Source organism: Gymnogyps californianus, chromosome 10 (assembly GCF_018139145.2).
Source record: "Gymnogyps californianus isolate 813 chromosome 10, ASM1813914v2, whole genome shotgun sequence".
In the NCBI taxonomy this organism is placed as follows: domain Eukaryota; kingdom Metazoa; phylum Chordata; class Aves; order Accipitriformes; family Cathartidae; genus Gymnogyps; species Gymnogyps californianus.
Window position 1 is genome coordinate 18188143 of NC_059480.1, and position 26010 is coordinate 18214152.

At 54.3% G+C, this 26010-nt stretch overlaps 1 protein-coding gene across 2 annotated transcripts; it reads left to right on the forward strand.

Annotated features, from left to right (window-relative positions):
• The first annotated feature begins 99 nt into the window (after positions 1-99).
• On the forward strand, positions 100-25963 carry B3GNT7 (UDP-GlcNAc:betaGal beta-1,3-N-acetylglucosaminyltransferase 7). Of its 2 annotated transcripts, none has more exons than XM_050902712.1 (2): positions 100-127; positions 24508-25963. In XM_050902712.1, exon 2 carries the CDS (start codon positions 24581-24583, stop codon positions 25709-25711), a length of 1131 nt encoding a protein of 376 aa, XP_050758669.1. In that variant the 5' UTR covers positions 100-127; positions 24508-24580; the 3' UTR covers positions 25712-25963. The 2 variants fall into 2 exon arrangements, with proteins under 2 accessions (XP_050758669.1, XP_050758668.1); XM_050902711.1 differs by lacking the exon at positions 100-127 and adding an exon at positions 19878-19922.
• Positions 25964-26010: the final 47 nt, after the last annotated feature.

Genomic DNA, 26010 nt, shown 5'->3' on the forward strand with positions numbered 1-26010 from the left:
TTCTCTGTCTTGTTCACAAAAAGCCCCTGTGATGACAGCCGGAAGGTTTTGAAGCTAATGAAAAATGTTGATTCTGCCTTTGTTAGTAGGACTTCACTATTCGGGGTTGAAAGGTGCCTGGATAGAGGTCAGTAACACACACATAGCAAATTCTGCACCTCACTCTTAAAAGTTGTTTTTGTGTATGCCATGTGGAGGCTGCTGCTAGATACACCACCACCCTGGTAAAACGGGAGCAGTGTAAATTGCCTGCCTGAATGAGAGGGGTGTCATTGTACTTAAAGTGGCTGTGATTTAGTTTACAATAAGCAAATACGGTTATTGCATATGACACACAGATCTGCAAGGGAAGTTTTTCTGGGACCAAAGTGCTATGTGGTGCTAGCATGCCTTTGGGATATAACTTCTCTATATTCAGTGTAATTTTGTTTATGGACACTGTTATATGAGACATAAACTGCATAAGTCTGTTTCAATTTGCATGGAGGGCTTTAAAATTATCTGGCAGTGACTGGGTAAAAATGCTTATAAAGGGATTTTTTTTTTTTTTCTTTTTGGATAGGTTTGTTTGGGGTTTCATGGACTTTTAGGGTGTACATTTGTTTAAATTTCACTCTGTTTTATTATCGACAAATTTTGTCCCCAACGGTTTTACCTCCACGTGAGTTGAAAACACAGCTCCCTTCTGTTCAGCCTGGCCTGCCTCTGCAGAGGTAGCATTGTTTACTCAGAAGTGTTGCAAAGCAGGCATGAACCACTCATTGTTTGTGGTCTATTATGAGGAGAGCCCAGGCATGTGGGATGCCACCAGTGACATTAGTTTGGTGTCAGAAGTATTGTTTGTTGGAGGATTTAAGTGTGTAGGGGAAGACAAGCAAGGAAGTTCTGTGGAGGAAAATTATTGCTGTGATGGGGTGGGACAGTGGTTGTTTAGTTTGGCTTTGAGTTGTTTCCTCTAAACAAAGTTCTACTAGTCTTTATAAATCATGGTGGAAGTTACAGTGTAGAGATAAAAAGTGCTGCATTGCATTCATGCACATCTTTGAGCAGTGGTAGCAGAAAAGCAAACGGGCTATCTTCCTCCCGGGTATTGAAGTACATCCAGACTTACCTTTTAGCTTGGGGCCTGAATTCATCTTTGGGCCAGAACTTCCTGGCAGTTTGGACCATCCCGACATTTGCTTGCAGTCTGGCTCAATATTGGAACAAGCCCTTTCCCAGGAGAGGAAATGTTGGAGAGCTGGGAGGTGCACCTAGCTCAGCGAGCATAATCTAACCAAGGAGTGTGTGAGCCCTGCAGGCCACCTTGGACACACCTGGCTGTGCTGTGTGGCACGCTGAGCTCAAGGAGGTGCGTGGGCATGGCTAGCAAAGAGGATACAGATGCAGCCTTGCAAACCTCCACTGACCCTGGTGGGAACTCAGTACCAAAATACCTCTGTGACTAAGCCATGGGGGCTTCTGCAGGCTGTGCTGCACTTTCCTAACCTCTGCTATTCATATAAATTGTAAGAGGAGTGGGGCTCTTGAGAATTTATTGACGGGTGAGAAATAGCAAGATGTTTCAAGGCAAACAAAACAGACTTTAAGACCAGGCTGTTCTGGCCAAGCTGTATGGGAATCTGCTGCTAATAGATTTTAAAAAGAAACCAACTTCTGGGTGCAGAACATAGAATATTGTCCTACTATGTTATCAGACCAGTAATTCTTCTAGCCTGGCATCTTGTCAGTGGTTGGAATCTGATGTTTCAAAGCAAGTTTCTTTCCAACTCCAGGCTGCTTTCTACCCTGCAGTGAAGGGCATTGTATTCAGTTACAGGATCATGATCCAAATTTCCACTCTTTAAGGATCTGATGCTCTCCAAACAACAGGCTGAGTGGCACACCCTAAGACATCTAATAACTTTCTGGAACATGTCCTCCTTTTATTGCAAGTTCTCTCAGTAGTCCTGGGCATATGGTCCAAGTTTGCAAGAAATTAGGACAGTAATTTATTGCAGTGAAAGTGAAAACACTTCACACAAACAGTAAGAAATCCAGGTGACAGCTTTAAATGTTTGTTTTGTTCTTATCTTCTTCAAATATGGGAAATGCTGTTCTGATGTGATTTTAAATCCACAGATTTGGGGAGTATCAGTTATTTTGTTCAATCTGAGTGTGAGTAACTTAACACTGTATTTAATTTAAAAAATGGTTTCCAGCATGCCTTGCTGGTTTTCATCTTAAAAGTCTTTAAAGTGTTACTTCATTTTATTTGTTTTTCTTTTCTTTCTTTTCTTTAATTTCTAATAACGCTTTTCTTTTAATTCTAAAATCTCTAACTAATTAATCTAATTCTGCTAAGTAAAAGAATAAACAGGACAAATAAAAATGAGTGGATATCTGAAACAATAAGGTTTATCCTGCAGATGTTTAAGGTGCCTTATATATTAAGCTGTAGCTGACAGGTACGAATGGTGAGGCCATCTGAAAATCAGACCACCTACTAAGGGATATTAGGAGGCTAGGACATCTCCCTCTACTGATCTCAAGGAAAAATTCTGGGCTTTGTAGATCCAGATTTCATTACAGATGCATAGTCCTCCTCCTCTGAAGAGTGAAAAAGTTGAGCTAACTTGAGGATGGGATGTAAGTGCTGGAAATAGCAGCTCTGTGCCAAATGATACAGTTCCTCATTTGGTCTGCCATGTGCCGGTCTGACTGCCCTAGCCGTTGTCTGGATCCGGTTGACTGTTGGCAGCGGTTGAATGCTTCCTGAGAACAAATCACTTTATTGTTCATGTCTGCTCATGCACTGCCTTTTGGGAGCATGGTTCATGTTGGTAGCAAGATGCAGGACCATTAGCACCAAATGAATTCTTTGTCAAGCAGCATGTCTCACTGAAATTTTTACCCTTTTCTCCAACTGCTTTCCCCCTGGATCGAGTTTGCAGTATCCTAATGGACTGGCTCCTATTAAGCAGATGGCTTGGTTTTTTTGTTGTTTTTTTTTTTTTTTTTTTGTTAACTCGGCAGATCATGGCCTACCATGATTTTACACAAAACTGGCTCCTTTCTTGTTCCTCCTCTTCCAAGTGAGCAGCTGGGAACTGAAATGAGGCACCTCTGGGACTTGAGGAAAACAGTTCTGTTTCGATTAAGCCCCTTCCATCCTCAAGCCCTGTGGAAACTGGGCTGTTTGTAACAGCCAAAATTTCCATCCTGACTAACTGTACCGAAAGTTCCATGCCAGGGAGCTCCTAGTCATGAGCCACCACCTCAGGGAGTGATCCACAGGCAAAGTACAACGGCAGTTCTCAAGGGTCCCATCACTCCATGCCCCAGCAATACTGGCTACAGCAGCTGTCGCTGTCCTGCTTCTGCCCAGATCCAGGGATTGGGACTGTCTGGAGCGGCTGCGCCAGTGTAGCCACACTGCAACTGGGAGCAAATCATAGATTATGAGCCAGCACAACTGGTCCCATGGCTCATAGTTAGCCTCAGTGCTTATGTGACATGAGGACACGAGCAGCTTGGCCCATAACTAAGGTTTTGAGGCCCTATCACAATACACAATAACAGCAAGAAGAATTTGGCTTGCTTCTCCCAAAACTTAAAAATTGGCCTGGTTGAGTTTTCAGTCATATGTACATGGAGCTGACCTGAAGATTAGCGTCATCATCTCACTCAAATTCAGGACCTGACCATTGCAGAGCATGGTTCCCCATTTGTGCAGAATGGGAGAAAAATAATTTACTTTTGATTCATTTTCCGCATAGATGAAAAACTTTGAGTAGCTAAATGGCTGTTTCCTGTACCGTAGTTTAAAACCTCGTGCCCATGCTTTGGGCAGGGGCAAGGAGCATTGTAAGACTGTGTTTCTCTCTAACCCTTGTTATCCTCATGACTTTGAAGATGCAGGTGGTGAGGATGCAGGTTTTCACAAAGCTGTGCTGAGCATTGCAGGAAGGTGGGTCTAAGCGACTGTGGACTTCCACAGATCTTGTTGGGGCTTCCGAGGTTCTCTGAAACCACCTTTACAGCAACTAAAGCAGAAGCCAGTGTCAGCAATGGTATGTCACTTCCCAAGTCACCCAGAAATGGCAGCAATGAGAACCGATTTCATCTCTAGTCCCAGCAGGGTGTCTTGGCTCCTGGGTCTTGTTCATGCGCAGGGCAGAGACCAAGGCTTTTTAACCAAAACCAACCCAGGTGATCTTACACCTTTCTGGTGACAATAATACATTTGTGTCTGTAGAGTCCAATCTGAAAAAGAGATATCCTTGCTGTACATCTCATTATTTTCATTACTTGTTGCTGGTGAGATAGAAATATGTCCTGTATTTCAACCCAGTCCAGTTTCCCCTGAGCAGCTGTGAGGACGCAGCTAGTTTTCTACAAGCACTGTGTCATCGCTGACAGCAGGGGATGGTTTGAACCTTCGTGGAAAGCTGATAGTTTTGTTCAGGTGCCTGAAATGAGTTTTAGAAGGAACCTCAGCACATGCATAAAAGTCTGGCCCTTTACCCTGCAGCAGTGGCCTCTCTGAAGAGCATCCTTGTAGTTTCCTGTCTCTGCTTCCTTCCCTCGCTCTAACTTTGTTTTGTTTGGGGCAGGTTTGCCTTTTTTTTTTTTTTTTCTGCAATGGGAATTATTCCATAGGGCTGGATTGTGGTTGTGCATTACACAGGCAAAGGAGGCTTTGAAAGGTGCTCGTCCCAGGCTGGGGCTCTCTGAAAATTGGCTGGATGTTTGGTGCTTGCTGGCTGTAGCCCCTTTCCTTTCCTTTCACCTGTACCACAGCCTCTTCCTGCAGCGCTGACCTGATCCCAAAGGAGAGCTTTTCTATCTCTGGTATTATGCAGGAATCTCCTTCCTTTTGTGTTGGGGCTGATTAAAATCTCTCATTAGCTTTACCTTATGATTTCTGATGCCAGTACTTTAGGCAAAACCATTTCCTAATGAGAACAGTTAGGGCAAGTCAGCCACTGAAGTGTTAGTTGCCAACGGTGAGACCTCTGGGCTTCATTAGAAGCCTCTCAAACCATTCCTGGGCAATGGGAGTGGGACAGTGGGTTGCTAGATGAGCTAGCAGAATATTTTGCTTCTTTCTCCCAACACTGGCAGTTGTGCTGGGCAAAGCAGTAAGTCGCAAGCTGCCTTATCTTCTGTGAAGCTGACTGGTCCTGCTGCTTGGCATGGTTACTGGTGTCGCCCACGTGTTTCTTTGAATGACCTTCCTCTGGGCTGTGAGTGTGGTTTGTACCAGGAATATGCTGTTCTTGCTAGAAAATCAGCGCCTGGGGAAATATGTCCTTGCTTAGGCGCGTTGGAGATGATAGAGTGTTATCGCTAGTGTGTTGTGGGTTAACCATGGTGAGCAGCTCAGCCCCGCACAGCCGCTCGCTCACTCCCCCCAGTGGGATGGGGAGAGAGGCAGAAGGCTAAAAGTGAGAAAACTTGTGGATTGAGATAAAGACAGTTTAATAGGTAAAGCAAAAGCTGTGTGCGCCAGCAAAGCAAAATAAGGAATTCATTGACTGCTTCCCACGGGCAGGCAGGTGTTTAGTGATTTCCAGGAAAGCAGGAACAGTTACTTCATCGTGCATAACCGTTACTTGGGAAGACAGACACCATAACTCCTTCTTTCTCCCAGTTTTTATTGCTGAGCACGATGGCACATGGTCTGCGATATCCCTTTGGTCAGTTGGGGTCAGCTGTCCCTGCTCTGTCCCCTCCCAGCTTCTTGTGCACCCCTAGCCTGCTCGCTGGCAGAGCAGCGTGAGAAACAGAGATGGCCTTCATGCTGTGTAAGCAATAGCTAAAACATCCCTGCCTTATCATCAGCACTGTTTTGGTCCCAAATCTGAAACATAGCACCATACCAGCTACTATGGAGAAAATTAACTCTGTCCCAGCCACAACCAGGACTGGGTGCATGACTGTTCGTTGTGCTTTGCATGGAATTGGCCATAGCATGCTACGAGTAGAAGCTCAGTAAGACTCAGGAGAGGCAGTCGCTCTTCTGAGCCCAGCTGTGCACCAGAGGAACTGGGTGGATGGCAGCAGGGGCTGGTGTAGAGCTGGCACCCGGTTACCAGACACAGACCAGTTATTGGGGCTTCCTTAACACTTGTGGGGGGATCTGAGAGGATGTGGCATACAACGCTGAAAGGAGCGAGGGCTGTTGGTCATCTGTTCCATCTCCAGGGAGTTCCCGGCAGGCACCTTTAAGCCCCCAGTTCGGACAGGAGGGAAGGTTAACCAAAAGCCCTGCAGTACTGGGTACCAGGGATGGGAGGTCTTTGTGCTTCCCACTGCGAGGGACTCCAGGGAAGGCTTTTCCCCCAACATCACTGCTCTGTCAGTCATTCCCTTGTGCACTGGAGCTGGATCAAAGACAGCAAAACTGCACTGGAAGGTGAGGCTCCCTTTTCACCGGTTCAGCAAAGGTTCCTGCTACTGCAGCAGCTCTTCCAAGTCAGGCTGTCACTGCCTGACCGTGCCTGAGCTGTTGCAGGCTCCTTTTGAGCTCTAAGGAGCAGGATATCAGTTTTTTAATCATCAAGAGCTTTTCTTCTGTGTCTTGTCATGAATTGATGCAACTGCCCCAAACGTGCTGCTGCTATGCCTGGCTTTCTGTGCAGACTTGTGCTCTGAAACAAAAGCAAGGGGAAGGCAAAGACGCTAAAAGCTCTGGTTTGCTAATGTAACACCAGATCGGCAAGAAAGCTGCGTTTCAGCCTGGTTTATTACCCAGTGCCATTTTTATGCATGGATTCTCTTACAGCAGCTCAAATCTGGAGTTTGAGCTGCACACGTTTAAGTGTATATGCACTAATTAGTTTCCGTTAGGCTCTTAACCATGGAGGAGGTCATACGATAGTCTAGGTGCAGTAAGGATTGAATCAATATGAAATTGAGGTTGTTCCTGACAACGTAAGAATCAGGAATGGAAACTATACCACACCCACTTTCAGACCTTGAACATCATAAAGAAGTTCAGAAATACCTTTGTGGCTCCAGTGCGGGGTGGTTGTCTCAAATGCAAATGTAGGAGCTTAAAAGCGTCTCCTTATTTTAACTCCTCCCAGCCTGAGAGAGCTTTGCACCTGCCTCAGGGTAGACAGGGAGATTGCAAGAGACAGAGCAGGGGAGATGCGGGGCTGCCTCTGAGCCTCCCTGCAGTGCGGGCAGCTGGGACTGGGCAGGGTTCTGGGTAGGAGCGCTGCAAAAATGTAGAGAGTGAGTTTTAGGGATAGTTAGTCCATATTACTTAATCTGAGGTTGCCGTTTGTTGTTGGTAGGGGTGACTCTTGTGATCCCTTAGTGTTGTCACGCGTTCTTGCAGCAAGGTAAAATGGTTTGTGCAGGTTGAAGGTGCGAGGGTTGCTCTGCGCGTAGGGAGGGTGCAGCTGGGGTAACCAGAGCTGCTGCGCTGGGAGACCTGCAATGTTGTGCTTAGGGGGCTGCAGCTGGAGATTGCCTGGAAACTTAAAATGTTGACATGATCAGTACTAGCTTATGCTTATTTTCTTTTCCAGGCACAGTTTGAAGCTAGTATTTGTGACCCTGAGGGCTAGAAGTAGATTTTGTTTGTCAGGACAACTGCATGTCTCCCTGACTTGTGTGGTTCGGGGGGGAGCAGGGGGGGATAGCTCCTACATCCTATTAGTTTCACAGTGAAATTGCAAAACTTTTGATCCTACATCTGCATAAACTTGGCCCATGCTGTACCTGCATCAGCTAAGAGTTGTTACATGGGATCTGGCTTTTCCTCCACATCCACTGAACATGCAACCCATGCCAAAGGTTGGGGGTGCATAAACCCAGCCCAGATTTTCCTTTGTTATACCACCCACAGCTAACGGGGTGCGGAGTAACAGCACAATGTGTCTCTTGCTTGCACGAACTAATGCACCTCCCTTTTGCTCGCAGCCTGAATTTTACTTTTTCCTGCTGCACTGTTTTATGCAGGCAGCATCTGGTCAGGTTTCTGTTGCTTCAGTGTGTTTGCTGGGTATTACTCAGACAATTTATTCCCGCACAAAGGAGAGAGCGGGTTAGAGCAGGTTAGAGCTGTCCGGCCTGGCCGTGCAGGAACTAGTGACAAATAAAAGCTCCATAAATACAGGGTACATTCTTCTGCCTCTCCCCTTCCTCCACACATTTATCAGTTGCTTTTCCAGATTATTGAGAAAAGAGTCTCTGTATTTCCGGGGTGTGAAACATATTGGTTCTCCTTTGACAAGCAATGATGACGATAATTTTGCTGGCAGTGCTGTGGCTTGGCCCAAGGCTCTGCTGCTGGGGTGGCTGATCCCAAGGCCGATAGGAGCAGTGGAGATACTGGCCTCAGCCCTGTGAGCAGGTGGCAGGTGCCTCCGGATTGCTCCAGTGGACTGGGACCCACCTGGGATGTGGGAGCAGCCCAGGATGGAGCTGTCTGCAGAGGCAGGGCTCCCCTCCTTCCCTGCCCACCCCAGCACCCAGTGCCCTGCAGGGCTGGGGTGTGGGAAATGTGCTCTGGCCCTTTCCCCACTTCTGCAACACTGGGCCTGGGAAATGGGGTCCCTCTGGGCTCTAGGATTCCCAGGGGTCTGTATATATTTAAGCTTTATCCATCAGCTGTTCCACTGTGGCTGCCTTCACCCCCCTTCGGCATCCTAACATCTGGCACAGCTGCCATTGCCCCCCAACAGTGGGTCTCGTCCTCCCCACGCACTCCCTGGGCTGTGCTAAGGAGGTGGTGATGAGCCGCAGCCTTCCCCTGCACTGGGGCTGTGGGACCATTGCCACCAGTCGCAGGGCTCTCTGTGGCTGCTGGTGGCTAGCAGTGGTGTCCGCACACCAGCGGCTTGATCTCATGGCCAGGAGTGCGGCTTCTGGGTGACCTTTCTCAGGTTAAGCACAGCTTAGAAAAGCCCCGTGCCTCTCTTGGGGCTTATAAAACTCAAAATTTTTTTTGTGGCAGTTTCACTGAAGATAGGAGCTGAAGAGGGACTTCACTGCTACCGAAACCTGGCAAACACCCAGAGGGGGGGGCAGCTGCTATGCACATCTCAGCCCTTCAGATAGCACATTCCTCCCACCAAGATTTCGAGATTTTGCCTCTCTGGCCCTACTTCTGAAAGCGAACAAACAAGCCTGGCCCCTGGGCAGCATCCTTCTGCTTGCCCTCTGAGGGGAGATGCCTGGGCGAAAGCGGAGCCTCGTCAGAGAGTTGGTAACAGACTCCAGGCAGGGATTCCCCTCGAGCCTGGCCACCTGACTCTTGTGGTTTTTCACAGTCAGGGTTGTAGGTTTTTCCCCTTTTTCTTAGCCCTGTTCCCTAGCCCAGAGCTGGGCTTGATGCAGGTCCACACGCTCTGCAGGTGTAAATCGGCACAGCTTTGGCAACATCGGTGACCCTGCGATGCTGCCCAGCGTGTGAGGGTTAGCCCCTTCGTCTGGTCTGTGCTGAGAGCTGCGGTAGTGATGACACCCCCCCGGACAAACGGACAGATGGATGGACACACACACACACTTCTGCCGCTGTCATAGAGGAGTTTGTGACTGTTTTTTCAGCTAGTTTGGGTATTTTGGCAAAGTGAACAGAAAATCACAGGCAAAAAAGGCAGTGAGAGGCAGGAAGGAAAGAGAGGCAGGAGATATTTGTGCAGCCTCATACACAGAGGTTTCCCCTGGGTTTGTGCGCATCCTCGCTGTGTTACCCATGGTCACAGGAGTTCACCTTTCTCTTTGTGTCCCTTGGGGTGTGCACGCCTTGCTGGAGAGGCTGTGACAGTTGAAAAGCCCTAGTGTTATGCTGCGGCAGGTGGGTAAGGCTCTTTTTGGGGTACACTTGAGCCCCACCCTCCCCTGCAACACCACGCATGGACTTTCCCAGGCTCCAGCGCTTCACCCCACGCCATGAGACATGAGTCCCCAGGGAGGGTGACAAGTCCCCTTCCACAAGCGGGACCCGGTGCAGCGCAGGGGATGGTGCTGTCCCGCAGGCAGCATGCCTCCAGCCCGCTCTCTGCGCAGCCCTGGCCCCGAGGAACTCCTGCAAACGGATTTTCCAGCGGCTCCTCCGATGGAGGATTTTGCAACGTTTCCAGGCAAAGGGGCAGGTTGTACGGTGGTGCCCACCCCGCTGCCAGCCGGGGAACAGAGGAGCCTGTTCTCTGCCCCCGTCCCCGCACAGCAGACAGAGCCCCGCTGTTGGTCAGAGGAAGTTTGGTGAAGGCAGAAGGGAGGAAAAGGCTTCTGGCAGGTTTCGTCTGTCGGAGCCAAGAACGGTCCCGTTAGGAGCTCGTGATCCTTTTTTTTCTTTTCAAATACATCTATTTATTTTTTTTTAGGCTGCTGGCCGTTGCTCAAAGGGACCCGGGCTGCAAGTCCATCCCAGCCGGTCGACCGCTTGCTTGCGCCCCATCCTGGCCCAGATCACACCGGGAAGGGCTTTGGCTTCTCGGCCGTGAAAGCCGCTCTCTTAGTGAAGGCACGGATGTCTCTCCTTGGCCAGGAGCCTGTGCCGGCAGCGGGCACTGAGGGGGGAGCTCAGCACGCCGGCACTGGGAAGACTGGGGCAGTGTTCGGGGCCGAGGGCTGCTGAAAGGGCTCAGTGTGTGCTGAGCGTGAGTCACCCAGGCTGGAGGGCAGCTGGGAGCCGGCGGAGGAGAGCAGCGGAGAGCTGCTACAGGAGGGGCCGGCGCCCCAGGAAAAGGCGGCGAAATGAATATCATTAGCGTGGAGTGGAACCAGAAGGGCCCGGGGAAAGAGGGAGGCTGGGAGGCGGCGTTTCCAGAGGTGGAGGGGTTTGAGGGACCCTCGCGTCGCACCTGGGTGCGTGTGGGGTCAGGGATGGGAACGGGGAGGGGGCAGCGGAGGCTGCGTCTGTCTGCGCGCCAGGTACATCGCTTAACCTTCACGTGGCTCTGGGTGTCAAACAAACGAAGCCTGGGGAAGGGCTAGGAAAGCCCCAGTAAGCTTCCTGGGGTCCTCAAGACAGGGAGCTGCCTTGCGTCACCCTTCAGTGCTGCGAGCGCTGGCTTGCAGGGCTGGTGCTCCGTCCTGGCTGCTGCAAAACAGCCCTGGAGCCGCCAGTTTTCTTTGGCTGTAGCTCAGGCTCAGTTTGGCTGCGTGCTTCCCGGTCTGGCTGATACACACCCAGGCGGCTGCCGGGCTGTGCCAGCCCCCTACACATCCTCAGCATCATCTCCCTGGTCCCCAGGGATGTCACCTGCTGTGGCAGGCCCAGGAGATAGCTTGTCCCCTCCTGAAGCAGGGGTCATTGCTGGTGGCTTAGTGCTGGCCACTAAAGGGATCTTGGCTTCTTGGTGACATCCCAGCTAGGACCTCCGCGTCTGGCTGCATGTGAGATGAGAAGTAGGGAGAGTTTTCTGGTTTAGCTTGAACACAAGCATGCGTGGGAAGGTCTACATCCATCTTAAAAGCAAACAAACACCCCTGCTCACAGGGGTGCCGGCACCCGGAGAGGTTCTCCCTGACATGTCTGAGGGTTAGCCATGTCCTACTGACTTCCAGAGGCATTGTGTGCTCATGTGAGACACCAGTGTGTGTGCAAGAGGAGAGGAGAGGCCCCTTGGGGTTCAGCTTGCCCCATCCTTGGGCCCATGGCCGCTGGGGACAGCAGGAGGCTGGGACTGATGCAGAGACAGTGTGCTCAGACAGCACTCCAGTGGTCGTTGGTCAGGAAATCCATCCTAAGCAGATATGCTTTTTTATGGGGTTTTAGTTGACTGAACTGCAAAGAAGTTGATCTTTACTGAAAAATCACGCTAAGACATTTCCCTCTAGCACAAATAACCACAGCTCAAAAGCACCGGGTCTCACCAGCTGAGCAAATGGGGAGGGAGGCTGTTGGTCCTGGGCGGCCCAGCCACATTCCTGTGCCTCCAGACCTACAGAAAACCACTCCAGAGGCTGGGAATAATCTTATCCACTTACTGGCTGCCGTCCCAGGACCAGTTCCTCCACCAGACCTCTGGTTCGTTGATCAATGGGACCCTACAGCCAAACTCCATGGCCACGTGCCCTGTGTTGGCACTACAAGCTGCCTGCACCAGGGAGTGTCCCTGCCACCTCGCCCCGAGGACCGATGGGCTTTCTGTCCTGCTCTTTCCATGCTGTCCAGCTCTCCATCCTTCTCCACCTCTCCCTAACGTTGAGCAGATCTTCAAGGCTTTGGCCCTACAGAAGTGACCTCTTAGGGTGGTGCTTTTCTGTCCTGTTGTCACCAGTGGCAGCAGTAGGATGGAGGGAAAGTAAAACATGGGGAGCATAGTGTGATGATACAAATGGGCTGGAAGGACCCATGAGAGCCATCAGTTTGTCCCTCCACCCTGCGGCGGGTGATTTCCCACGGTGAGGCAGGGATCAACCCAGCAGCAGTGTCTGGAGCCTCCCTGGACCAAATGCTAGGAACGCTGGAGCCGCAGCAGCGTGGCAGAACCATCAGCCCGACGGGTGTCACGGGGCTATAGCTGCGCTTGCTGTGAATCAGGGAAAGAGCTGGATCCATGCATTAACTCACTGACCATCTCAGCCTGTAGCATGACTTCACTGTCGGGTGAACATCCCACCATGGAAACCAAACCTCAGGAATGCAGCTGGGTGTGCCGGCTCTCTTCTCCTCTCCCAAGGGCTCTCGCATGGCTAAAATACTCCCAGGCTAGCAAATTGCTGTTGCCACCTCTCCCACCAGCTCCCTGAGCTGGGCTGGGGAGCAATGCCCATACAAGGGTCATCCCCTGCACCAGGTGGGTGCCTGCCCAGGGGTGGCACTGTGGGTGCTACCCTCCCTTCTTGCGCATGCAGAAGCAGGGAGCTTTACCATGGCCTTAGTGCGGTGGCCCCAGCCAAAGAGGGGGAAATTTGTACTCCGCATGCCCTCTTTCTCCCTCTCTCCATCTCTTGCTGGAGACGGAGCCACCAGTGGCTCTAGCAGAGCCCAGGTTTTGGCACAGGCAATGTGCAGCAGCAGAGCGATGATTAATGATGAGCAGAGCCGCGGGGCCAGGGATGTCTGAGTCGCTTCTGCCTCCCTCCTGAACTGATTTGGCCAAAAAAGGCTAACGTGAGCGTTTCTGTGTCTGCCGGCCTGGGAGGGGGCCCGGCCGGAGCTTGGGGTCTCAGCAGGCGTGCGCTGCGCCGGGGCCATATGTTTTTCCACTTGGGCTGGAGAGGGGCCGCGGGCAGGCAGCCGGTGGGCTCAGGTGACTCCTGAGCCGCCCTTTCCATCTGACTCATGAGAGACGCTGCGAGTGCTCTCCTGCCCGACGGAAAACACGTCGCCTTGCAGCTCGTGGCTTCTGGGTCTGTGCCAGCCCCCCAGGCAGCAGGGCTTCCCGGGGCTGCGAGCGCAGCGTGCCGGCACCGTGAGCCCAGCCCTTCCCAGGCTGGAGCTGGGACAGCGGCTTCTGTGGGCTGATGCCCAACCAGGGCTTCGCCGTCAGCCTGTGCCCGTGGCCGGCTTTGCGGGATGGTCAGGGTGGCCAGGCTGAGAAGGACAGGCCCATGGTCCCTGCGACAGGCAGGAGCGGCTCTGCGGGCAGGAGCATCTCTGCGGGCAGGGCTGTCAGCTTCAGTGCTGGCGTGAGGTTGCTTTCCCAACCCTCCAACCTGGGAACTTCTCCCTCCTGGTTCCCTCTCCTCCACCTTTGCTCTTTGGGAGGGTCTGGGATGTGAGTGATCCCCTCTGACAGCAGGACAGGTCCTTCCCTTCCCTTCCCAAGGCCAAGCGCACCAACATCTTCCTCCTTCCTTTCTGGGTCTGGTCAGCACGAATGTGTCCCCCTTCTCAACCCCACATTCCCATCCCTCTAGGCTTTCTCCATCCTATGTCCTCATGGGCTTGTTTTCTTCAGTGCCTGGATGCCATCCTGCCACAGGTTCATGGGACAAACCCAGACCTTGGGGCTTTCTGCGTGAGGCTGAATTGAGTGAGTAGAGAGGGGGAAACTGAGGCACACGGGGGTAAGCTCTTCTTGCAGGGGCACGCTGGGCTGGGAGAGACAAGCTAGGGCCTCTGGCTCGCTGTGTCAAGCCACAAGGCTGTTCGCATCACGCTGCAGAGGCAGCCCCACGAGCCATCTGCTCCCCCCGTGCCTGCTGCCAGAGCCACAGCATCGGGCTCCCCCTGCTCCTTCGGAAAGGGAAATGTTTTCCCTTTCCCCTCCCTTCCCTGCTCGCCAGCGTGAGTCCGGTTTCCCCTGTGCGCTGCCGCCAAGCGCCTCTGGAACCACTGGAAAATGCATAAAAGGCCTGGGCAAGGCTGCGGCGAGGGTTACTCGCAGTCACAGCTGGATCCAGCTGCTGATTTAAAGCAACAGCACGGCCACACCAGGCTCCTCAGGAGACCCAGGCGTCCCAAGGGTGCAAATCCCCCTGGGAGAGGAGGCAGCATCCCTGCCGGGCAGCAGCCCCGAAGCTGGAGGGGGGCCTTTTCACTGGGGAAACTGAGGAAGGGGCAGCCCAAGGAGGCAAAACCTTGGGTGGATCCAGCCCCGGGGGTTTGCTCCCCCAGGTTTGCTGAGTGCTTTCCCCTGTCCTGCTCCTGCGGCTCCTGGCACAAAGGCTGTGGCATCGATCGCTTCCCTGCCAGCCCTGGCTCGTGTCCCGCCTGGGGATGTGGCTGCAACAGCATTGCCTCCACCGACACCGTGCCACCACTCTGTCCCCTGCCTTTCCCCGAGCCCGTGGCACTCGGGTCTCACCCCATTCTCCTATTCCCCAACGTTGTGGCTGTGGGGTCCGAGTCCCCTCTCCCCGAGCACCGCGCTCTCATGGGGTGGCCCAGAGGCAGGTTGGGGCTGCAGAGGGCAACAGCAACTTGGGGACCCCTGAGTCGGGGGGGCTGGCCCAGCCATCGCCCTGCAAAGTAACTTCCCCTCCTCTGCCGTTTTTGGAAGAAATCATGCAAATCCCGGGGGTTTGATTCCAAGCAGGGCAGCAGGCATTGCTTTCGGCTGTGGCTCGAGGTGTTTCGGCAGCCTCCGGTGTTTCAGTGTGAGCTGCCGAGGCCGATGGAGCAGGAGGGAGAGCCCAGCTTTGGGAAGGCAGAAAACCTCCTCCTGCCTCTGCCTGGGAGCCAGCACGGCCCCGCTCTGGAGAGCCACTGGGATGGAAACGGCTGCGGGGCCCTGGGGTTAACACGTAAAATAACCCACCCCGCGCTCACGGTCTGGTTTATGGGCAAGCAGAAGGAGCTTTCTGTTAGGGTGGCTGTCTTTCCTGGCATCCCACGTCAGACCTGGCTGGTACATGACGTCTGGCCCAGCTTCCAAGCTGGAGGTGTTCACTCAGCAGTAAACCAGGGTAATAATTAATCCTGACTGCCCAAGGGGCTTCCTCTGAGCAAGGGCTAGGACGGAGGCAGTGCCGGTCCCTCGTCATAGCCCCCAGCATCCCACGTGGGAGCAGCGGTGACGGGTGAGTCTCCCAGGGTTACTCTACCTGCTGGCACAGCCCAAGCAGCATCACTAAAGGTGCTTAGAAAACAAATGTGCAAGGAGAAAGGGACGTTCCCTGTCCTATCGCGTCCAGGATGTTTGCCCGCGAGTGCGTGCGAAGTCCTGATGCGGTGTGAGTCTGGCTCAGCTAAACAAATAGCAACCTTGGCCTCCCTCTGCACCGTGGGGTATGTCACAGGTGAGTGGTTTAACGAAGAAAAACCTAAATGTGTGACCACCCCGTGCTGCCGGTCTCGGGTCAGGCTGAGCCCTTGGCTCCGCTCCAGGTGCTCGGAGGTTTGGGGAGGAGAGGGCTGGTTTGGGTGTCTCCGCAGGTCGCGGGGCGACGGGACCTTGGCTTGTGTAGGAAACCCAGCCCGGGGACCGCGGCGCTGGCATGAGTGGCCACGAGGTGTGAGAGTTGCCGGGAGAAGAGATGAGACTTTTTTCTGTGTATGTATAATTTGCTGGAATGGAAAGAAATCAGAAAACAACACAAAAAAAGTGTAGCAAAGAAACCAGGGCAGCTTTTCCCAGTGAAACAAAACCCAAACCATCAGTGGGAAAACATTGGCTGGGTCAACCTGCCACAAGCCAGTCTTCTGGGATTACATAAACTTCATAAAAAAAAGCTCACTTCTTTCTTTGTACTTATTTTTTTTATAACACATTTTAATTCGGGTCCGCTTTGAGATGAAAAGAGGCTTCTTGTAACAAAAAAAGCATTGTGGTTTGCTTTGAGAACATCTAAATGAGCCACTTCGGCATCGCCCCGGTCCCCACCCTTTCCCTTTGCCCAAACAGTGCCCCATAGCCCCGTTAGATGCCAGCTCCAAAGCCTCGTGTCCCCACAGGTCGCTCGCCCCCATCTCCGGTGGTGACACCAGGAGGGATGCTCGGGTGGGAGGCGAGTGTGTGGCACTGGTACCGGCCGTCTCCAGATTGGTCCCGGGAGCCAGCAGCCACGGAGGTGGCTGCTGTCGGCAGGAGCTGATGTCACCCCGGCCATGACTTGCGTGTCACCTGGGAAGGTCCATGCATTACCTTCCCTTCTGCATCCCCATACAATGCAACGATAGTGTGCCCAAGTGTTGTTTCTTGCAGGTCCCCTGCCAGCTCTCACGGGACCACGGCAGCGCAGTGCGCCTCGAAATGTCACCGGCGTTGCGCAAGGCAAAGGAGCTCGGCTTTTCCATGCCCGAGCAGCACCTGCCACCCAAGAGCCTTTCTCCAGACACCCGCAGCTCTGCCAATGGTGCCAAAAAGGCACCCGGTGCCTCTGAATTTCAGTCTAATAGCTTAGACCTAAAAAATAAGGGTGCTGGGTGCTGCAGCGAAGGAGGGGCAGGGCGATGGATCCAGCTGCTTTGCTGAAGGCTGGGAGGGCAGGAAAGGCAGGGATCTGCTGGTGGCTGGGCCTGCTTGTGGCGAAGTAATGCTGCCCTTGGCTCTGGTTTTGGGTGAAAAAAAAATTTCAGGTTTCTCTTTTTCAGGTTTTGCTCTCAGCAGAGGGGTTGTGGCTGCTCGGGTAAAACCTGTTCTTGCTGGGCGCTGGAAAGAGGCAAGGAGAAGGTGTGTGGAGGAGGACTTTTTAAAAAAAAAACGCTTTCAGTTTGGTTTTAGCATTCCTGCCACCTTTCTGCTTTCCCAGGGTGAATCCAGAGAGCATGAAAACTTGGGTTTGTCCTAAACTTTTCTATGTAATGATGAAACAAATGTAAAAAATACTGCTTCATCTTAGAATTCAGCCTTGAAACAGGAGCTGGCGGTGCCAGGGGTGCCTAGGACAGTGCTTATCTCTGTCATTAGCCCCAGACCTGACACTATTGGAGTCTTTAATGAATATCAGAAGTAAAGCTTTGCACAGCCATCACGCCCCAGGTCTGCCATGCTCTCATGCAGCGGGACATGCATCTCTCCCGCACAGGGGAGTTGGGAGCGGGGTCTGCCTGCACAGAGAGGGTTATTTGAGCCAAAACACTGCGCAGCAGCACGGGAGCATCCGGGAAGTCCCCGCGCTCGCGGCCCTGCCGCTTTCCTGCACGGAAACAGCCGTCGGAGAGGCGGGAGTCTGGGAGCATGGCTGGCAGAGCTCCCTGCTGCAGGCTGCCAGGAGCTCTCCTTGCCCCGCAGCATCAGCACTTCCATGCACTTTCATGCTGGAGCAGCCCAGCCCTCGGGCACGCTGCACCGTGGCCAGCCCTGGGCTTGCCGGCTGGACATGCTGATGCTGGGGGATCCAGAGAGCCCCGGGAGCCTGTTGCACACCCACAGCATCTGGGCGTCCCCTGTGACTGCAGCAGCCACTCCAGGGCTGTGTTTTGGGGTTTACTCCAGCTCCCCACGGTGGGGATGCTGCCGTTCCTGTCCCCGTTGTGGTCCCAGGGCATGTTGCAAGGAGGAGATGGTGGCTGGGCTTTCGGGGCTTTGCTGTTCACATCCCTTTGTGCCTGTTTGTGAAGGGGAGGTCTTCCAATGGGGTCCCCCTCCACCGTGAGCCCCTCTTTGCAGAGTGAGGTGAATTCCCAGCCACGGGCTGGTGTACATCTGCCGTCCCTGTGCTACAGGGATGAGATGAGTCCTTCTCACATCCCGCTCTGGTCAAGCTGATACTCAGTGTGGCTCTTCATCATATCTCTGACACCCCTTCTCTGTGCATCTCATGGCCATGATTTTCTTGGGGCCATGAGTTCAGCAGATACAGACTTCCCTATGGGCAGTGCAAACAGACTAAAAAGGAATCAGGGAAGGTGCGCAGGGACCTTTGGTGGTGATAAGGCTGTCGGGTGCTGCGGAGCTGGTGCAGCCTGTTTGGGCAGTGTTTCCTGGGGAGCTTTCACAGCCCCCAGGACACGGAGCTGCAGGGCATCTGGGAAAGCGATAAGCTGAGATAAGGAGAGAGAAGCGGGTCTGGAGAAAGCAATGCAACTTTCCTCCCCAAACTGAGCTGGACTTGGGGTTTTCTTGGAGCAGGGCCAAATGCTGTTTGAGTAGCAGAGGTTGTGTGCATCCCACCATGTGTCCAGCCTCAGAACGGAAGAGCCTTTCCCATGACAAGCACGGTGTGTCCGGGGGGTTGTGAGAGCTGTGGGAGACCCTGACCCTCAGTACTCGTGCAAAATGCAGAGGGGCTGCAGGGAAAGGGACTGCGATATCTCTGCTGGGCAGGAAAGGAAATATCCCAAAGGATTTCCTGCAGGCTTCCAACCCTGGCTCTGTGGTTGACACGAGCGGCTGGTGGGGATGGGAGGATGACAAAAAGGGAGACATCAGAAATGATGGGGACTGATTTTCATGGCTGAAAAAGACTCTCAGCTGAAATGCTACATTTAAGACGAAAGGAAGGTCTTAAATCTGCTTCTCAATGGGCAATGGGATGTCCCATGCCGATATGGCTGCAGCAGGGATGCTGGTGAAACACTGCTCCGAACCAGGGCTGAAGGAAGAGTTTGGAAGGACACCTCACCTGCCTGTGGTGCTGGTGGAAATTTGACTCATGAGACAGGTCCTGGCATGCCGATCAGGCACCTTCCTGCTGCAGCAACCCTTCCTCTTGACTCCCTGCACCCCCAGGTGAGGTGTGGGTCCCAGGAGATGTGTGGGTCCTGGACAGAGCGTGGGTGCCTGGTGAGGTGGCAGTCCTGGGCAGTGTGTTGGTCGCCAACAAGGTGTGGATCCTGAGTGAGATGTGGGTCCTGGGAGAGGTGTGGGTCCTGGGAGAAGAGTGGGTCCCAGGAGAGGTGGGGGTCCAAGGAGAGGTGGGGGTCCTGCGTAAGGTGTGGGTCCCAGGTGAGGTGTGGCTCCATTGCTCCAGGGATCCCAAACCACGTTGTGCACAGAGACAAAGCTGGGATCTCAGTGTCCCCATAAGAAACTGGGGTTGGGCCCCAGCTCACTTTTGGGATTCATCCTGAAGTGACCTGCCTGTGTTGGGGGGGCAGAAAAGACCCACATTCCTGTTCTAGAGATCAAATCCCAGCTGCCAAAAGCAGCTCTCCTGGTGAGCACTGGGATCCCCTTCCCATAACTGGGATCCTTTGCAATTACCATCTATGGGGCAGGGCTAACGCACCCCAGAGAGGGCACTGTGCCCAGGGTGCAGAAGACCCTGTGGGGTGCCGGGGTGGGACCCCCGCAGCTCCCAGCTCCTGCTGGGTGTCCCATCAGCAGCGGGGAGGGTCCCCAGGGGGAAGTGTGGGGTGTCACCCTGAAGCCCCTTACCCTGGCAGCACTGGGGAGCTCTCTGCCTGCCGGTGCGGCTGGGGGGGACGGAGGGGCAGGGCAAGAGTTAACCTACCTGCTCTGCCATCCCTCTTGGCTCCACCTCGGAGAGCGAGGGGAGGGAAAAGGGAAAAAGTAGGGGGGAAAAAAAAAAAAAGAAGAGGAGGAGGAAGAGGAAGAGCGCAGAGAGAAGCGCCCGGACCGCGGGCAGCCCCGGCCAGCAGCGGAGCTGCCGCCCCGTCCCACTCCCAGCATGTTCCAGTGGTGAGTGACTGCCGGGGAGCGGGGAGCCCGAGCCCCGCTCCTGCCCCGCTCCAGCACCGTCGGAGAGCCGGTGCCCCCCGCTGCCCTCCGCTCCCGCCGTCCGGCACCGCCGTCCCGGCGCTGCGTCCTGCCCGGAGCCCGGGGGGCTCCCCGGTCCCCTCCCCACCGGGTCCCTCCCGAGGGGTGCCCCGGGGGCGGCTGGCTGGGAAAGGGCAGCTTTGGTGGGGAGGGTGCGCATGGGGAAGGGACAAAAGACGGCGCCGTGTCCCCTGTCCGTCTGTCCCCTGTCCGTCTGTCCCCATCCCAGGAGCGACGCTCCCTCCCGCCCCGGCTCTGCAGAGGGCTCCCAGGCAGGGTCCTCCCCCACCACCCCCGGGCCGGGGTACCCCGGGGAAGGCTCTCTGGGGTGTCCGCTCCCAGCGCAAACCTCGCCCCATCCCGGGGCACCGGAGCTTCGGCACGGCGGCACGGCGGGAGCCGGAACGGGGGCACCGGGCAGGGGCTGGCGGTCAGTCCTCCCCCCCTTCCCTGGGGATGACTTTCCCAGCCCTTCCCTGCAAAGGTCTGGTTCGTGTGGTGGGGCCGGGGAGAGCGGGGCCGTGGGGGCAGCCAGACCTGCCCCGTGGGGTCCCTGTCCCACGGCAGCGCCAGCCTGGGGGGCAGATCCCCGGGGGGGGGGCGGGAAACATCCAGGGTTTCGGCTCTTGCCTCTTCCCCAGCCCTGTGTTTTTACTGCCTTGTATTTAAACCAGATGTCTTTATAAGAAGGGGATGTGTCCACGGACACCCCGGGATTGGGGACAACCGTCGTGAGCTGGGGCCCCGCTTGCACCCAGCCAGCGCAGGCTGCTTTTGGAGACATGTGGGTGCTTTCTGCCCAGCATCTGCTCCTAGATAAGATCCCCTCTCCCAAGCCCTTGGCACCGCCAACAGAAAGGGCTCTATACTGGCAGTGCCTCTGCCGCCTCAGTGACTGGGTCTAATTGAGGGGCCAGAAAAATCCAAATAAATAGATAGCCGTGGCCGATCAAAGAGGTTTTCATGTGGATCAAAAGTGGCTGTGTGCCTCTCCGGGGACCAGGGATGGAGAGCCCCAGTTTCCTGGGGCCTCGCCTGCCCTACAGCATCGCTACCTGAAAGGGAAACTGCCCACCTCTAATTTGGGGATTTATATTTAACTGCCCGGGGCACAGCCGGCGGTGGCGTGGCCATCTCACAGGGAGGCTTTTCAGCTTTTCCTGGTGGAGAAAAGGGAAGCGGAGGAGCGGGCTGGGACCATTTCGAAGCTCTCTCAATGGCACCGACACCGGTGGTTGGGGCAGCCGGTCCCGGTTGGCACTGGTGGGAGCCCAGCCGGGACGGGCACGGGTTGCTGCCGTCCTCAGGCCCTGCAATGCCGGGTGCCCCAGGCTCTTGGGGATGCTGGGGCTCAGGAGGGTGATTTCTCTGTGATGGCAGTGAACCCGAAGCACCTCCCTCACCCTTGCCTCCTGCAAAGTGGTGGTTCTTGAGGTCTCTAGAGAGCAGGACCTGGTTTCTCCACCCTAAAGTACTTCCCAGCTGAGGATACCACAGAGCAGAAAGACTGGAGATCAGAGAAGATGCGCACATGATATTGTCACTCTTTTGCCCCCCGACATCCTCGGTTTGATGTGGGAATTGCCTGCGGTTGTGGCTTAGGGTCCCCCCAGTCCCTGTTGCTTTCCTGCCAGTGCAGGGACAGGATTTCTGTGGGGCGGAAGGCAGCTGCGGGGCTCCTGCTGGACAGGCACCCCTGCGGTGCCCTCGTGGTTTACAGAGTCGGACCCGTAGGAAAAATCCCAAATAGGTTTTTGTAACAAAGCAAAAATTGCACGTTGCACCGGTGAGAGCTGGGAAACAGTGTCCACTGAAGGAAGGAAGAATAAGTTTCTGTGCTGTTGTGCAACACCTCGCCGATATACCCAGATGTACCCAGGCTACCCAACCCTCCCTCTTCCTAAAAGGCGGAGCTCTCACCTCAGCCCCAGGGCAGTGTCTTGTGCCTGGGCTGAAATAAAAAGCAGTGATCCAAGGAGGGTAACGGGGGTGATCGGCTCCATGCAGCTCCTGTCTGTGGCAGGCAGAGCCTGCCAAGGGTGGGACCCATCCGTGCCAGTTAGCGACATCCCTACCTCTGCAAATTTTTTTAAATTATATCAGTAATTCCCTGCCCATTGCTTCTGGGGAACTTCTGGCCATGCTTCAGGCTGGGTGTTTTATCACATGTTGTCCTTGAGGTGGTGGGGAAGTGCAAGGATGGGATGGGGTGGGAGCAAGGCTGGGGTGTCAGAACGGGATCAGTGCAATTGGGGTTGCTCTACAGGGGTGACCGGGGTTATTTCTGCTGCAGTGCCAGGTATTGATGAGAGGTTTTAAACATTGCTTGGCTGTGCAGGGGTTAAAGTTGTATTGGGACCAAAGGGTTTCTACGAATAAGCTCAGAGCTGTGCAGCCAGGGCTGGAGAGGGTTAAAGGGAATGGTGAGATCTAATCAGAACTGCTCCCTCATCAGTCTCAGATGAGTGGCCACATATAAAACCAGATGGGGAATATCTATCCATTTACCCGTAATTACTTATTTCCACGGTCACTCTCACAGTCCATGCTAGCGATCGCAGTTTTCCCACGTAAATGCGGGACTGAAAAGTTCTTTGTGCTTGAGGGTGAAGCCAGAGACAGGAGCTCGTGGCTCCTGGTTCCCCCAGTTCCCATTTGGAGCTCCTGCATTTCAGGGTGGCCAGAGTCCCCAAGAGCAATGCTGTCCCCTGCCCTGGGGAGCCCGAAGGGGCATCGGGGTGTCCCACCAAGCAGGTGCCATGGTGCAGCCTGTGCCCCAAAACCCCAGCAGCTTCCCGGTGGTGCTGATCACAATCCGGCCCCCAGGACCAGGAGAGTTTCAAGGCTTTTTTTTTTTTGTCTATTTGGAAATTACTTGGGTTAAATGTTTCAGATTTCAGCCCCAAGCTCCCTCTGTGGACTATCCCAAAATGAAGGTGCCATCTGCCTGATAGAGATGATCTTGGATCTTTCTGGCTCTAACAGGGAGTGGGAGGCTGAGGGCTGTCCCTGATGGGTGGCACCTGGGCTGGGACATGCTTCTGTCACCAAGAGGACAGGGGCAGGGGAGCCATGAGACCGGTGCCACATCCATCTCCTTTGGCTTTCCAGCTGAGGTCCCTTTCACCCGCCGGCAGGGAAAGGGGCTCCAGGGGCTGCTGAGCACCTCGTGTGTCCCCTCCATGTGGGAGCAGCCAGAGATGGGGCTGCCCTCGGGAAGCCATTGGGAGCCCTGTGGGCACGTGGGGCCCATCTGCTGCCCCGGTGCCTGGTGCTCATTTGCACGGGGAGATGGCCCAAGGCAGCTGGAGCAAGCAGGACTGCGGCGGGAGGAAACTGGTGCAGATGTGCCAGCTGTGGAGGGGAGCCGGGTGCTCAGGGGCAACATAGTGCGGATGGGCAGAGCGGGCAGTTCCTCTCCTCCATGGCAGCAGGGCGAGAAACCTGCCTTTAACTGTGTGGAAAAGCAGGTTGAGGGGGTATATTTGGTGCATCAGTAATCTCTGAGTGCAGCCTTCCCGCTGTCCCGAGGACCGCAGGAGGATCCTCCTCAAGCCCCCAGTGAGCTCCAGGGTTTGTCCCATGAGCGATGGGTCTGCAGTGGGGAAGAGCAGTGGGATGGCCCTGCAAGGGGCTGGGTTTGATCTACCACCCCCAGTCCCCCGCACACCCTGGACATGCAGATATCGGGTTTGCTGCAGGCTGGGAAAATCTGCCCCCAAATCTGCAGTGCATCCGCTGCTCCTTAGCACTGCAAAATGAAGCGATGGGTCCCAAGAGCTGGCCAAAACACCCAGCAGTGCCCCCAGAAATGCTGGTTCCCGAGGTGGCTGCAGGGTTAGGGATGTCATTTTTCCACTGAACCTTGAAGTTCGTCTCAAATGGCAATTTTTTTGTCCTGATCTGCCATTTTGAAATGCAACAGCAATGCCTGTTTCATGTCGACTCCTGTGGTGTTCCCGGCTCCGGTTTCTCAGTGTTGTGTAACCTGTGATGCCAGTATAGGGCCATGGGCAGTACCTCTGTGTTTTGGAGCTAACACTTCTGTGGAAAAGATAATTCCCTTCTGCTCATGTCCTAAACTGCAATTTTCAGATAGCTGAAACAGGGGTTTCCCTTGGGACTTTCCTCCGAAACAGCTGCTTTGCAGAAGCTCTCATCCTGACTTCATCTCTCTCACTCGACCCATTTTCTTCTTTCCTGTGAACCCTTTCCAGCTCTTTGCGCAGATACGGGGATACCAGATGACACCGCAGCCACCTGCCACGTGCCTTCCGCCTGTCCCTGCCATTAAGTGTGGCCCCAGAGCCGCCCCACAAGCGGGATGCAGGTGGGAAAAGCATGCGTGGAGGCGTCCCACAGCTCTTCCCACAAGGCTGGTGCCCATCAAAAGGTGATGGGACACAGATTATGAGCATCCCATGACCTCTCCAGGAGGTGCTTTTGCAGACAAGCCTCTCGCAGCCTGCAGTTTCCTCTCCTTAACCCCCCTGTGTTGTCCCTTTAGGAAGAGGACCATCTACAAAACGGTTTGCCTCTCCTTCTTGCTGGTGATCACAGTGACGGTGCTGCAACGGGGAATGGCCCCCAGCCAGTTCATGCAGGGCCAGCAGCAGAAAGAGCTGCCCCCTCCAGAGCCCCTGAAAACGCAGAAGAGAGACAACGCCTTCTCCATCACCAGCACTTTCTGGAAGAGCAAGAAGGAGAAAGCTCCTGTGAAGGAGGAGGACAGCGTGATGGCAAAGCAAGTGAAATCCTGGGATGTCACCACTACCAACTGCTCAGCCAACCAGAACTTCAGCAAGGTGGACTGGTTCAAAGGGCTGGAGCCCAACTTCCAGCAGTTCCTGCTCTATCGGCACTGCCGCTACTTCCCCATGCTGATCAACCACCCCGAGAAATGCAGCGGGGACGTCTACCTGCTCATCGTCGTCAAGTCTATCATTACGCAGCACGACCGCCGCGAGGCCATCCGGAGCACCTGGGGCCAGGAGAAGGAGGTGGAGGGCAAGAGGATCAGGACGCTGTTCTTGCTGGGCACGGCCTCCAAGGAGGAGGAGAGAGCCAACTACCAGAAACTGCTGGATTACGAGAACCACATCTATGGGGACATCTTGCAGTGGGATTTCCTGGACAGCTTCTTCAACCTCACCCTCAAAGAGGTCCATTTCCTGAAGTGGCTGAACATCTACTGCGACAACGTCCGCTTCATCTTCAAAGGTGATGACGATGTGTTTGTGAGTCCCAGCAACATCCTGGAGTTCCTGGAGGACAAGAAGGAGGGAGAGGACCTCTTCGTGGGGGATGTCCTCTACAAGGCCAAGCCGATCCGGAAGAAGGAGAACAAGTACTACATCCCCAGCGCCCTCTACAACAAAAGCAACTACCCACCCTATGCAGGAGGTGGGGGCTTCATCATGGATGGACCCCTGGCCAAGAGGCTGCACAAGACCTCAGAGATGCTGGAGCTGTACCCCATTGACGATGTCTTCCTAGGGATGTGCTTGGAGGTCCTTAAAGTATCACCTGTTGGGCACGAGGGCTTCAAAACTTTTGGCATTGTGAAGAACAAGAACAGCAAGATGAACAAGGAGCCGTGTTTTTTCCGGAGTATGTTGGTGGTTCATAAACTGCTGCCTCCAGAGTTGCTCCAAATGTGGGACTTGGTCCATAGTAACTTGACGTGCTCGAGAAAACTCAACATCCTTTAGCTCAGTCTCTCTGGAGAGCTGGGACTGGAGGGGCTGGGACAACCGATCCCTGCTCTGAGATGGGGTGAGCCTCTGCTGGTGGCACACAAGTCCTTCAGGGGCATCTCCCTCTGGGGCGAGGAGGGCAGAGACACTGCGGTCACGGGCAGGGTTTGTGATAGTGTTTGTTCCTGTACTGTAATGTGGTTCACTTATCTCCAGCTGGGTTGGGGGTTGCTGAAAAAGAGAGGGGAAAAAAAACCCCACAACAAATCTAGCACAAAAGGGCGGGGGGGAGAGAGAGAGAGGGCAGAGGGGTA